Source organism: Dipodomys ordii, unplaced genomic scaffold (genome assembly GCF_000151885.1).
Source record: "Dipodomys ordii isolate 6190 unplaced genomic scaffold, Dord_2.0 Scaffold83, whole genome shotgun sequence".
Lineage (NCBI taxonomy): Eukaryota > Metazoa > Chordata > Mammalia > Rodentia > Heteromyidae > Dipodomys > Dipodomys ordii.
This window is the reverse complement of record NW_012267299.1, coordinates 2,977,493-2,990,015: the sequence shown is the minus strand read 5'-3', so window position 1 is coordinate 2,990,015 and position 12,523 is coordinate 2,977,493. Positions and strand designations below refer to the sequence as shown.

The 12,523-nt window shown below is 40.0% G+C and overlaps 1 protein-coding gene across 1 annotated transcript in view; it reads right to left on the bottom strand.

The window, feature by feature from the left end:
- The window catches only part of Iqgap2 (IQ motif containing GTPase activating protein 2), a 256,487-nt gene that overhangs the window by 65,537 nt on the left and 178,427 nt on the right, over nucleotides 1-12,523 (bottom strand). The window contains exons 15-17 of the mRNA XM_013025233.1: nucleotides 11,483-11,650; nucleotides 8,545-8,690; nucleotides 3,453-3,623 (exon numbers count right to left, since the gene is read on the bottom strand). Coding sequence (XP_012880687.1) covers nucleotides 3,453-3,623; nucleotides 8,545-8,690; nucleotides 11,483-11,650 — 485 coding nt within the window. The remainder of the gene's footprint in view (nucleotides 1-3,452; nucleotides 3,624-8,544; nucleotides 8,691-11,482; nucleotides 11,651-12,523) is intronic.

The window sequence follows — 12,523 nt, the reverse complement described above, 5'->3', positions numbered from 1 at the left end:
CTAGCTTCCAACTACAATTTTTCTGATTTTTTGCCTCCCAAATAGGATTACAGGCATGAGCCACCATACCCAGAATAAAATTATAGTACTGTACATTGGGACAGATTAATAAATAGAGATACTTATGACTGAACTGGAAAATTCACTATTTTTTTCAATCTCTTCATTCATGTTTTAACTCATTTCTTCAATGTTAATTTCAACTATATTCAGTATTTATTTCACATTCTGCAGGAATAGATTTATTTACATCCTAGATGTCATTATTTCTCTTAATCCCTACAGCTGGCAGCAGTCCTCATTTTATTCTATCACCTTACTTTGTTTCATTAAGTGTGTGTCATTAAATTCTTTGACAGCATAAAACAGTTTCAGGATAAATTCTTTCTGTCTTCTGGAAAAGTATCATTAGATATTCATTTATAGCTTATGCCTTTATATTACATGCCTTTTTCTCTTTTTGATATAAAAATTTCTTTTTCATTTATGAGATTTTTTTCCTGGCTCATTCATTCTCAAACTTAGGCAATGATAGTCTTTCTAGTCCTGGGGATTGAATTCTGTTTTAAATACTAGGCAAGTTCTGTACCATTGAGCCATACTTCCACTCCAAACTTATGCAATTTTATCAGTCTTCTAATTGCTCAAAATAGTATGGCAGGTGGGTGCTAGTGACATAAGTCTGTAATATAGGTCCAAACCAACCTGGGGAAAAAAGTACATAACACACCATCTCTAACCAGCAAAATGACAGACTGGAGGCATGGCTAAAGTGGTGGAGCACCAACTGTTAGCAAGCAAGCTGGGTAAGAACACAAGGCCCTGAGTTCAGGCTATGGTTAACCTTCCCCTTCCCACAACAAAAACCCCCCTAATTTGGCTGGGAGTATAGTTCAGTGCTGTATTGCTTGCCTAGTATCAGCTAGGCTCTTAGTTCAATTTGCAGCTCTTCAAAAAGACAAAACAAGGCAAAAACAAACAGATTCTTCTTGTCTTCCCCTCGTGTTGGCCTGGGCTACTGGTTTATTCCAGTAGCACTTAGCAGGTGGGATGGTGATTAGACACATTCTTACCCAGTTCCTCAGCAAGGGATGGGTGGCAGGCAGGGTGAGGGAGCCTGGGGATAGTTGCTCAGGCCTAGAAGATCTACTCCTGTATTTCTTTCCAAGGACTTGGTAAAATGATGTGTCTGGTCAGGGAATTAGAAAGCCTCTGCAGGGGGAAGTGCTCTAATACCAGACATTTCCCTACTCCAGGCTGAATTGGCCTGAAATAAGATGGACACAATTTGTCATTTGGCTCATGGTGTCTCTGTCTTTAGGAGCCAGTAGGTTATAGACAGCTATTTATTTCTGGTCCACAACTGTGAAATGGGCTTATCTTGAAACCTCATGCTTTCTTTGTCAGGCAACTGTCAGAGCAGTGAAATAAAGGCCTGGTGGGGTGAGTTCAGCATTTGATGGCCTCTTCTTCACTCCCACCTCCGGTGAGGTCGAGGAAAAGGCTCCATGTGGCCCTCTCAGGGTTTTAGCTTGAGTTCTAGTATCAGGAAATTCTGCAGTGGGAAATTCTTCAGTAACTTTCCCACTGCAATACTACTCCATGTGTATAATGTTGGAGAACACTGGGGTTGGCTCTAATTGTATCATATTAGCTGCCACCTTGAATTTCATGCAAAATTAGAGCCAAGATGGTTCTATTTGCTGGCTTTTGTTCACATCCTGTGATTTTTGTCTGCTATTTGTTTAAAAAAAGAATACACTGGAAACTCATTGGCTTACCTAAGAAACAATTTTTTCTTTTTGGTCAGTCATGGGGCCTGAACTCTGGGCCTGGGCGCTGTCCCTCAGCTCTTCAGCTCAAGGCTAGCACTCAACCACTTGAGCCACAGTGTCACTTCGGCCTTTTCTGCTTATGTGGTGCTGAGGGACTCATGCATGCAAGGCAAGCACTCTACCACTGAGACACCTTCCCAGCCCAAGAAACAATCTTTTGAGTGTTGGTTTTGTACCAGAGTTTTTCTTTTATAAAGTAATTTCTAAGCTGGGCACTGATCTCATGCCTGAATCCTAGCTACTCAAGAGACTGAGATTTGAGGATCATGGGTCAAAGTCAGACTGGGCAGAAAAGTCTGTGAGACTCTTATCTCCAATGAGCCACCAAAAAGCTAGAAGTGAAGCTGTGATTCCCCCGGTAGAGCATCGGCCTTGAGCAGAAAAAGCAAAGCGAGAGCACAAGACCCCAAGTTCAAGTTCCAGAAGTGGCACACACACACACACACACACACACACACACACACACACACACACACACACACACACACACACACGTCATTTCTGCTTGCTAACAACTTGAGAACAGCATTTATCACAAGAAGACAAAGTGTATAAAATCATTTTCTGCCCTGAACAACATTATATTGAGGCAGAAAAAGAAGATAAACTCGCGAAAGAATAGATTTGCAACCGAAGAGTTTTCAGTCTAGGAAATCTTGTGGTTATCTGCCAAAGCAAAAATTCACCAAACGTCCACAGTCGGCAACAGTTTTAGTGAGGAGAAAGGTCTAACCGCCTTTCAGAAGCTGGTATGGTAACTGGTGAAGATACTCAGGGACACCAAGAAAAAAATGCCTAAATGTAGCACATTCTTCCTTTCTCAACAACAAGATGTTAAGACATACAGTCTTTTGATCTTCTCTTCCTCCCCTCCTTAAACAAAACCCAAGAATTTCTCCTATAGGTTCAGAGGAACAGTGACTATAGTCACGGTGGTGTACAACTTGGTGAAAGTAGGAGGATCGATGTCTAAGACTGGCTCCACGCAAAAAGTGTGAGACCCTATCTGAAAAACAACTAAAGTAAAAAATGGCTGTAGGCATGGCTCATGTAGTAGAGTTCCCACTTAGCAAGTAAGCACAAGGACCTGAGTTCAAGCCCCAGTATAGTTCCCAAAGGCCCCCCACCCAATAAGCACGTGAGATTATAAAAAGGAAAAGACCCTCAGAGATGCTAAATCTGTGTCAGTTCATCTGTTTTTGAATTCTTAGAATTCAAAAGAATTCTTTTTGAATTCTTTTAGAAGAAGCTAGGTGCCGCTCAATATCCATTAGTCCTAAAACCTGTCAGGTGACACACAGGATCCAGCTGGTAAGAGAAACATGATTTCAGCTCTGATGTAAGCTGTCTTTTTAGTTCCAACTAGGTGACTGGCAGGTGGATCTGAACAAGTCAAATATGTCTAGGAAGCCATGGGTGAAAAGTCATTCATCATCAAGACATTTCTCTTCATAAAGGCTTTCTAAAGCAGACTAATGCTGGCTGATTAAGTAATACAAAAAAATCAGCAATCAGGATTATTTGTTAGAATGCTGACAGTTGACTGTCTCTTTTCAAATTAAACATTTTCAGGGGACAGGACATTTTTCTGCAAGGAGTGGCAGATGAGTCACATACCTGTATCTTGACCACATTTCCTATTTGATCACCCAAAAAGGATTTCCTAGCTTCAAACTCTTCCCTAAGGCTGGGTCCTGAGGTGGTGTCCTGGAAGCGAAGGAGCAAGTCTTCAGGAGCAGACCAGAGATGCTGACGGATGTAGTTTGCTGTGACTTCCTCAATGATGTCCTGGCAAGAGATAGTTCTTACAGTTACACGTCACACATCAGATGTAAGGGCAGAACAGCTTCTGAAAACTGCATCTCTTAGAAAATTGAAAATGGTATGGCTAGCTCTTTTTTCTGTTGTTGCTGGCTTGGTTTAAAGCATTTAGTTAGCGCGAAGGGATGAATTGGCTTAGCTTCTTTCTAGCGACGTGATTTGGAATCCTCTGAGCTTGGTGCCGAGGTGGCAAGATTGAATGATCACAGGATATGGAGGCAGAGATGTATGGTGTGGTGCTGGCAAAGATTAGGTGTGATGCTTGAGCCCCAGCATTGGAAAAGGGACAAGCATGCCTGGAGCTGGTGGCTCACATCTGTATTCCTTGCTACTCAGAGAGGACAAGATCTGAGTATTGAAGTTTCAAGCCAGCCTGGGAAGAGAAGTCCATGAGAATCTTATCTCTACTTAACCAGCAAAACCTTAGAAGAGGAGGTGTGGCTCAAGTTATAGAGTGCCAGCCTTGAGTTTAAAAGCTAAGCAAGAGCACTAGGCCCAGAGTTCAAGTCCCAGTACCTGCACAAAACGTGGGGAAGGGTCACAAGCATGCCTACTCTGAGAACACTGCCTTCCGATTCCCTTGGGTTGCAGGCAGTACCCACAAAGTCCTCAGGCTCCTCCATCCTCTCTCTTGCTCAGGTTGGAACAGAAAATTCACTGGAAATGCTCAAAAGGATGTGCTAAGGCAAATGAAGTATTTGAGGCAGAAGCAAAGGGAGAAGGAGAGGAAAGACAAGGGCACTCAAGGGCACAGGAGAAATCTAGAGAATTAATACTTTTAAAAAAAGGATTTGGAGGAGTTTTTTTTTTGGGCCTTGACTGGGTTTACTTCCATGTTTATTCTCAGATACAAGCAGAAAATCCTCTCAGAGACTCAGATACAGCTCAAGACTCTTATCCAGTGGAACTGGAACCAACAGCTGACTCATTTAAACAGTTAAAGTGAAATCATTTAAAGATGCATAAGCTTCTCCAAGAGAAGATGGGTTTATGTGTAGTCACTGAAAAAGATCCATATATTCAGCGTATTTAGAAGAAATACATTTCTCTCCACCACTTACTAATTCCAGCAGACAGATGTTCAGTAGAATAAAAACTTACATTGAATGAGTAGGAGCGATTTTGTGTGTGTGTGTATGTATGTACGCCAGTCCTGGGGCTTGAACTGAGCACCTGGGCACTGTCTGTGAGCTTTTGTGCTCAAGACTAATGCTTTACTGACTGAGCCTCAGCCCCACTTCTAGATTTGTGGTTTTGTTTTTTGTTTTTGTGCCAGTCCTGGGGCTTGTATTCAGGGCCTGTGCTTTGTTCCTGACCTTCATTTTGCTCAAGGCTAGTGCTCTACCACTTGAGTCACAGGTCCTCTTCTGACTTTTTTTGGTAGTCTAGTAGAGACAAGATTCTCACAGACATTCCTTCCCAGGCTGGCTTGAACCACAATCCTCAGATCTCAGCCTTCCAAGCAGTTAGAATTACAGGTGTGAGCCATTATCACCCAGCTATAGGAACTACTTTTGATACCGCATTTTAAATCTTCAATCCTGCTTCTTCCAAGTTTGCTATGTCTTTTCAGTCATGATATACAATCCTTTAGTATTGCCTATACTCAAAATGTTAGCACTAATAACCCACTGCTCCAATCTTCTTTGCCTAAAAACTATAAAAGCTTCAAACATTTGAAATTAGTAACTATGTTCTTCACTCTCTTCTTGTCATGCAGAATTTTTGTCATTAAGCAGTCTTAGACTCAGGCCACAATTTTTCTCTTCTCTTTAGAACTACTCTGATGTTATTGATTATCCATGATTCTGTTAGATCTGTATTTATGTCCATTTATGAAATGGAATTATTATCAGTATTTTCTGTTTAAACCTATTATAAATGCCTGGATCCATCAGCATGCCTTGTATCTTTTGGGCCTAATTTTTGGTTTTAAGTTCTAATCCATCTTAGTGAACACCTCTTCAAGATTATTTCCTTCTGAGAAGGATTACTTACTTTTTATAGGGCCTAAGTATTTGTGTTAGGTTTAGTCTATGTCTTGTCTTACTAATTCGGAGTGCTGGGCACATACCCAACCCTCAGAGACACTGGTGCCTGTGTCAAAAACAATGGCCATAGTGGGAGAGCAGAGACAGTTGACTAGACATTGGGGACACTGGGAATAAATTTCTGCTTATTGCTGAATTCTGTACAAATTCTAACCCAAGTTTCTTTATTCCTTCTGTGCCTTAATTCTCCCTGTAGAAAAATGGAAGATGCTAAATTGCTCTCTTGCTTCTTTGAGGATTACTTCGAGGATTGCCCTGAAAGGAAAGTGCAGTGGAAGGTAAAACTCTAACATGGGTGTTTGCCTGTTTGTGCTCTGATAAGACCTTATTTGCAATGTATGTATCTTTTAGGTAATTGTGGGCACACTAATGAAGAAAGATTACTTTTAACAAGGTGCTGGTGGCTCATGCCTGTCATCCTTGCTACTCAGGAGGCTGATTGAGGTTTGAAGCCAACCCATGCAGGAAAGTCCCAGAGACACTGTTTTCCAATTAACCACACAAGAAACCGAGAAGTCTGAAATGAAGGTGTGGCTCAAGTGACAGGGTGCCAGCCTTGAGCAAAAAAGCTAAGGAAGTATGCTCAGGTCCTGAGTTCAAGTCTCTGAACGGGTTAAAAAAGAGATTACTTTTGGTTGTAACTTGTATTATATGTTAAAAGGGTGGGTTTCAACTTTACATTCCCCCCCCCCACTTGACTTCCTGCTTTTTTTTCCCTGCTTCTCATCAACTTTCCAAAAAACAAAGAACTAGAGAATGGTAATATCTACCTCACAATTTCGCCTAGCCACATCCCCTTTGGTTTCAAGTAACTTCTGAGAAGCATCCAGTTCCTTACTTCTATGTTCTAAGGAAAGAAATATCCATATCTAATAATATGATGGCCACAGAGGAGTGTCTCTTGTCTAGCTGTTTGTCTCATTCATTTACTGAAAAAGAGTACTTTGGCTCAAGTTTTTGTATATTTTCACTGTGTGACTGTGTGTGTATGTGTGTGTGTGTGTGTGTGTGTGTGTGTGTAGGTAGGTACTGGGGCTTGAACTCAGAGCTTGGGCACTGCCATTTCTGCTCAAAACCGGTGCTCTACCACTTGAGCCACACCTCTAATTTTCAGCTTTTTGGTGGCTAATTGGAGATAAGAGTCTAATGAACTTTCTTTCCCCTCCTGGGCTGACTTTGAACTGTGATCCTCCTATCTTAGCCTCCTGAGTAGCTAGGTGTCAGCCACCAGTGCCTGGCTTGTATCCCCTACACCTTGCCCCCCCCTGTAGGTCGTGGGGCCTGAAATCTGGGCCTGAGGGCTGTCCCTCAGCTCTTCAGTTCAGGGCTAGTGCTCTACCACTTGAGCCATGGTGCCACTTCCAGCTTTTTCTGCTTATGTGGTGGGGAGGAATTAAACCCAGGGCCTCATGAACACAAGGCAAGCACTCTACCACTGAGCCAACTTCCCAGCCCCTGGCTTGTATCTTTACTCTTAAATTGTTGTACATATGCAGCCCTGACATCCTGTACTATAAAAACTACTGAATATTTGGGAAAGAATTGGTTTAAAATGGATCAAGCAGATGTGAAAAAATGAACAGGCTAGTATTATATAAAGTGAGAAAACCTTTAGAACAAGTGGTTCTAATACAGACTTTATGAAAGAGCTCATTCTTTTCCTGTCTTATTGTGTCAAGCATCCTAATACTGGTAACTATGCTCTATCTATCTATCAATCAATCAATCAATCTATCTATCTATCTTCTACCTACCTACCTATCTACTTATATGTTTTATACATACATCTATGTGTATGTGTGTGTTATATGTGTTTCTTTGGTTAAAAAAAGAATAAGATGAAATATACTGCTTTCGAAAAGAAAAATCCTTTTTTTTTCTTGGTACTGGGGATCGAACCCAGGAATGTTGTGCTTGCTAGGCAAGCGCTTTGCCACTGAGCTACATCCCAGCCCTTGAAAAGAAAAATCCTATGGACTAAAACTTTCAAATATAGTTCAAAGATCCATTAATGAGATCCTGAGAGGTGAAATAAAAACTCAGAGTTATTACATCATAGTTCATTTTCATTGCTTATAGTATATGGCACATGTCTAATTTCTACCTCAGTTAATCAGAAATCCTGTATATACTCAATTGCATTGCTTCTCATCCATTTGGACATTCACACATGCAAAGTTTTCAATATGATATAAAACAATAAAAACATGCAAGACATTTATCTCAGAAGGAGCAAACATTTAAAGTTTATCCATACTGCTGTCTGTCCAAGCCATTGATTCACTCCTGAAACCATCCTGAAGAGAGGACTGTGGGTAGCAGAGAGACTCTCTTTCCCAGTGCCTGGCAGGTAAAAATGGCACTTGCATTGGAAAAGACCAGTTAAATTGTAGGGTGACAGAGAGGAAAAAGAAATTAGATATTTTGAATATTGACAACTAAGATATGATCACTAACTGTACTTAATTTTGCTAAGGGAAGTTCAAAGATGATTTTGTAAGACAATCTACAACCACAAATTAACATCATAACCTTTCTTTGTTCTTGCTGTTTTGTTTGCTTATGTCAATATTGAAAAAAATTATAATGTAACAATACACTCACATCCAGTTACCATTCATGAAAATTTTATCCTCTGTCCAGGCTTTAAATCAATTAGTTTTTTCTATCATTTTCTTGAGACAAAAATGGAAAAGCAAACAACCACATTTATCTTTTTTGGTGGAAGTGAGGTTTGAGCTCGAGGCCTATGCTTGTTAATCTACCCCCTCCCCACTCCGCCCCAGCACCATACTTATCTTCATATGATAGTTTTCCATCAGAAACAAACCACATACCTCAATTTCTTTTCCTGTAAGCCATGATTCTTTAGGCAATCCTGATTTGGGTGGGACCCAGGAACTCTCTTGTGAATCGACATTGTAATAGTAGTCGTATTTCTCCTGTAGATTGAATTTGATCCAGGAACCTTCTTCATTAGTAACTAAAGAAAATAAGTTTGTTAAATTCTATAAAGGAACATGAAACCCATACACAGTAGTGTAGTTTCTTCAATATGTGCAGCAATCAAATAAATATGATTTCACCAAGCGTTCAGATGCTCTTAAGTTGAAGTCATTAGGAATGACTCAGTGAAATGCAATACATTTCATGTATTTAATGGCAGGAAGGAAGGAATGAAAAAAGAAAAGGAAAGGAGGGAAGGACAGAAGGGAAGGAAAGAAGGAAGAAGGAATGAAAGAAGGAAGGAAAGAAGGGAAGGAGGGAGGGAGAGAAGAAGAGAGGGAAGAAGGGAGGAAAGGAGGAAGGAAAGGAAAGAAGGAAGGAGAGACAAATGTTTAAGGCTAGCTCTGAACCTCCAATTTTTTATGAGAATGTCAAGAGCCAAAGAAATGGAAAACCAAACAAGAAAAACATGTGCCAGCAATAACACAATAGAGAGAGGAGATCAATGAACCTTATTCTCTCCCACAAAGTCTCCTCTCTGCAACTTACAAGACCGTGAGCCATGTTTAGTTGGGTAATCTGCACTAAGCCAATGTACAAGTGTGTAACTTTGGATGAATCTTGCCAAAATGTATACCAGGAAGGTATATAAGAAAAAATTTATGACCCCTCTGACTCCTATTGCTCTATACAACCTCACAAAATGAGAAAAAAAATCACTGAAAGGAGTTCATTTGGGTTGCAGAGCCTGGTAGAAAAATCTCTGGCAGTTGTGGCTTAAATTGGTCAAGAACAATGTTTCCTCATGAACCGACCAGCACACCTCATAGTTACAAATCGTTTTTCATTCCTAGTTATGATTTCTGCACCAGACCAGAGAACTAAGAACACCCCAAAACATCACAAAAAATTTAAAATGAGAATTCTCATTACCAGTGATGCTCACAATATTGAGCTTGTGATAAAACATGTTTCCTTGCTGAGTAGAAAACCCTTTGGAAAACAATTCAGAAATCTATTAAAGAAAAATGATGTGTTCTTGTTTTAGTAACACTAAGAAAAAAAGCCATAAAACAGTGGGCAAAAATGGTGAGAAGCAGCTGTTTCCATCCGACTCTGAGCAGGTCACAAGGGAAAGTTATACTTGTAAGTATAAAAGTGAAAGAGACACAAAGAACCACAAGAGAGGAACAGGATTGTGGAAGTGTGGAAAAACAGAAAGACAAAAGAGAAAGTGAGGAAATACCTTGAAGCTCCAGCCCCAGCAAGTCTGATGGCAAGGAGAAGCTGAAGTCTCTACCACAAGATAGGCTGAGGGGCCTCCATGACAGACAGAGAGAAAGACAGACATAGTGGTATTCTGTAAGCCTTAAAACCCATGAGGATTTGGTAGGACAATGGTCTCCCTACTGTGGTAGGCCATCGTCAGACTAGACAATCTTTTGTTCCTTATGTCTCAAAGAGCAACAATAAGGAACCCTTCTGACTGAGAGACTTGGGGCGGGGGGATTCTGGATACACTAGCAATGTGCAAGCAGTCTGTAGCCAGGCAGGCCTTGAGACTAAGACACAACCAGGGGTCAAGGAGTTCTGCAACACCTGCCAGTGTCCGTGTAAAATACTGCTTCCAGAGGGAGACAAAAAGGGAGAGGTCTTGTTTCTGGCTATTCAGCTGAGGGCATTACTCTGCCTAGTGAGATTCATATTATTTAGGTTTAGTTATAGAGACCCAATGAGGAAACACACTAAATGCATGAAACTGATTATGAAAGTTAATTGGAAGAAGTAAGGAAAAGGGTAGGAAAGAATTGGAAGATGGTGGAAGGAGTGAATTTGTATGCCTAAAATATAACAATGAAACCTCTCCTATTAAGAATGTGTGTTAATTCCAAAATAAAAAAATCTAGATGAATGCTAAAGTATAGGAACAAAAATATAAACAAATACATTCCAATAAGCACATGGCTTAAGTATTTTGTGACTGGGATTAGGAAACCCATATAACAATATGGAAGGTAGTAGAAGGTAGTTTTAGATCTCACATAAATGGCACCTATGATATGGTTATAAATAAGTGAAATTTACACATGCAAATGAACAACTGTGAAGCAATGTGGACACATCCCACTTATTATTTTGTGTTGTGTTATTCTTGTTGCTTCTGTAACATATACATAATATACCCAGTAAATCTGTGTATATGTGAAAGTTGTTAGTTAAGATGGAATCATTTGTGTCAATCTCTAACAAAGAATGAAGAAAGAGGGCAGTAAAAACAATTAAAAAGTTCTGGCTTAGACTAAACAAGTCAACTGCTGTCAGCATGAAGCAAATGACTTGAACTCTGACTTACCCAGAAAGAATATAAAAGTATGGTGCTGGTGGCTGCAATCCTAGTAGCACAGCAAATGACACTGGCCATCCTAAGCTAATAAAGAAAGCTGAGATTGGCTAGGATCACAGAAAAATCTGTGAAACTCGATCTGCACTGGGAGAAGTTGGATGCAGTGAATCACCTTTCATCCCAGCAAAGATGAGAAGCCTAAAAAGGGTGGATAGCAGTCCAGACATATGTCTGGGTAGGAAGTGATACTCTATCTCAAAATAACCAGTGCAAAAACAGGTTTGGAGGCATGGTTCAGAGGTAGAACACACATGCTACAAGTGTGAGGTCCTTAGATCTATCCCCTAGTACCCATCCCCCTCAAAAAAACCCAACCCCCCCTCCAGAAAGCCACCACCAAAAATCCAGAGGGAAAAAAACCCAAAGAAAATCTCACAAAAAAATCATATTTTGAGTGATATGTGCCACGCAATGTAAAAGCTTACCAGTTTGAGATTTGGACTGTTTGGCTTTTAAGAGGGCATTGTAGTACCTATCAGCACACTCAGGGATTATGTCTTGAACATTAGTAGCAGATGTCTTCAATGCAGACAAAATATCATTTGTTTTGTTCCCATCCAAACACTTGTTGACATCAATGACCAGTGTAAGCCCTGAATAATGGGGGAAAATTCTGTTAGCTGTATTCTTCATTTTACTCCAAAGGCACACAAATATCCAATTCAATCTTTCAGAAGCATTCTTCTATTAAGCTTTTTACTCTTAGAGAATAGGTACCATATATACCTGAGCCAATCAGTTTAATTTGCAATCTACCAGTTTAGGTTGTAAGAAGAACCAGATTCTACAAGAACATGGCATACTGGAAATCTTATTTCCTGTGTCATCTTGTGTGGTATCATGGTAGTAAACTATGACATTGAGTGGATGCCCTGGAAGGGTAGTAATTACTTTAGCAGCAGGTATTGGAGAACTACTTTTATGAAGACATCTATTTTAGGATAAGAGAAATGCTATTTAACCTATGGAAAATCTAATATTCTCATGTATGGTATTGGTGTACTTGCTCAAGTTCTCATTAGCAACCTAAATAAATATTATAGAAAGACACAGCTGGTGAATATATGCAAATGGAATCCAGTTCTGGATTGGGCTAGATTTAAATAAGCCGTTCAAATTTCAACCTTTTCCTATCAAATAAAATCACATTAAACCCTTTTTGCCCAAGGAAAGCTAACTTAATGAATTCTTTATTATCTACTTTTGTTGTTCTAGGTAAGGATGTTCTAGCCCAAACAACAGAATAACAGTTGTTTTTTGTAACTTGTGAGTTAGACGTGCAGAACTAAACAAAAATAAAACAGAGCTAGGTGCTGATGGCTCATGCCTGTAATCCTAGCTAATTTGGAGGCTGAGATTTGAGGATTGAAGTTCAAAGCTAGTCTGAGCAGAAAAGTCTTATCTCCAATTAACTATGCAAAAAGGTAGAAATGGAGCTGTGGCTCAAGTGGTATAGAACTAGCCTT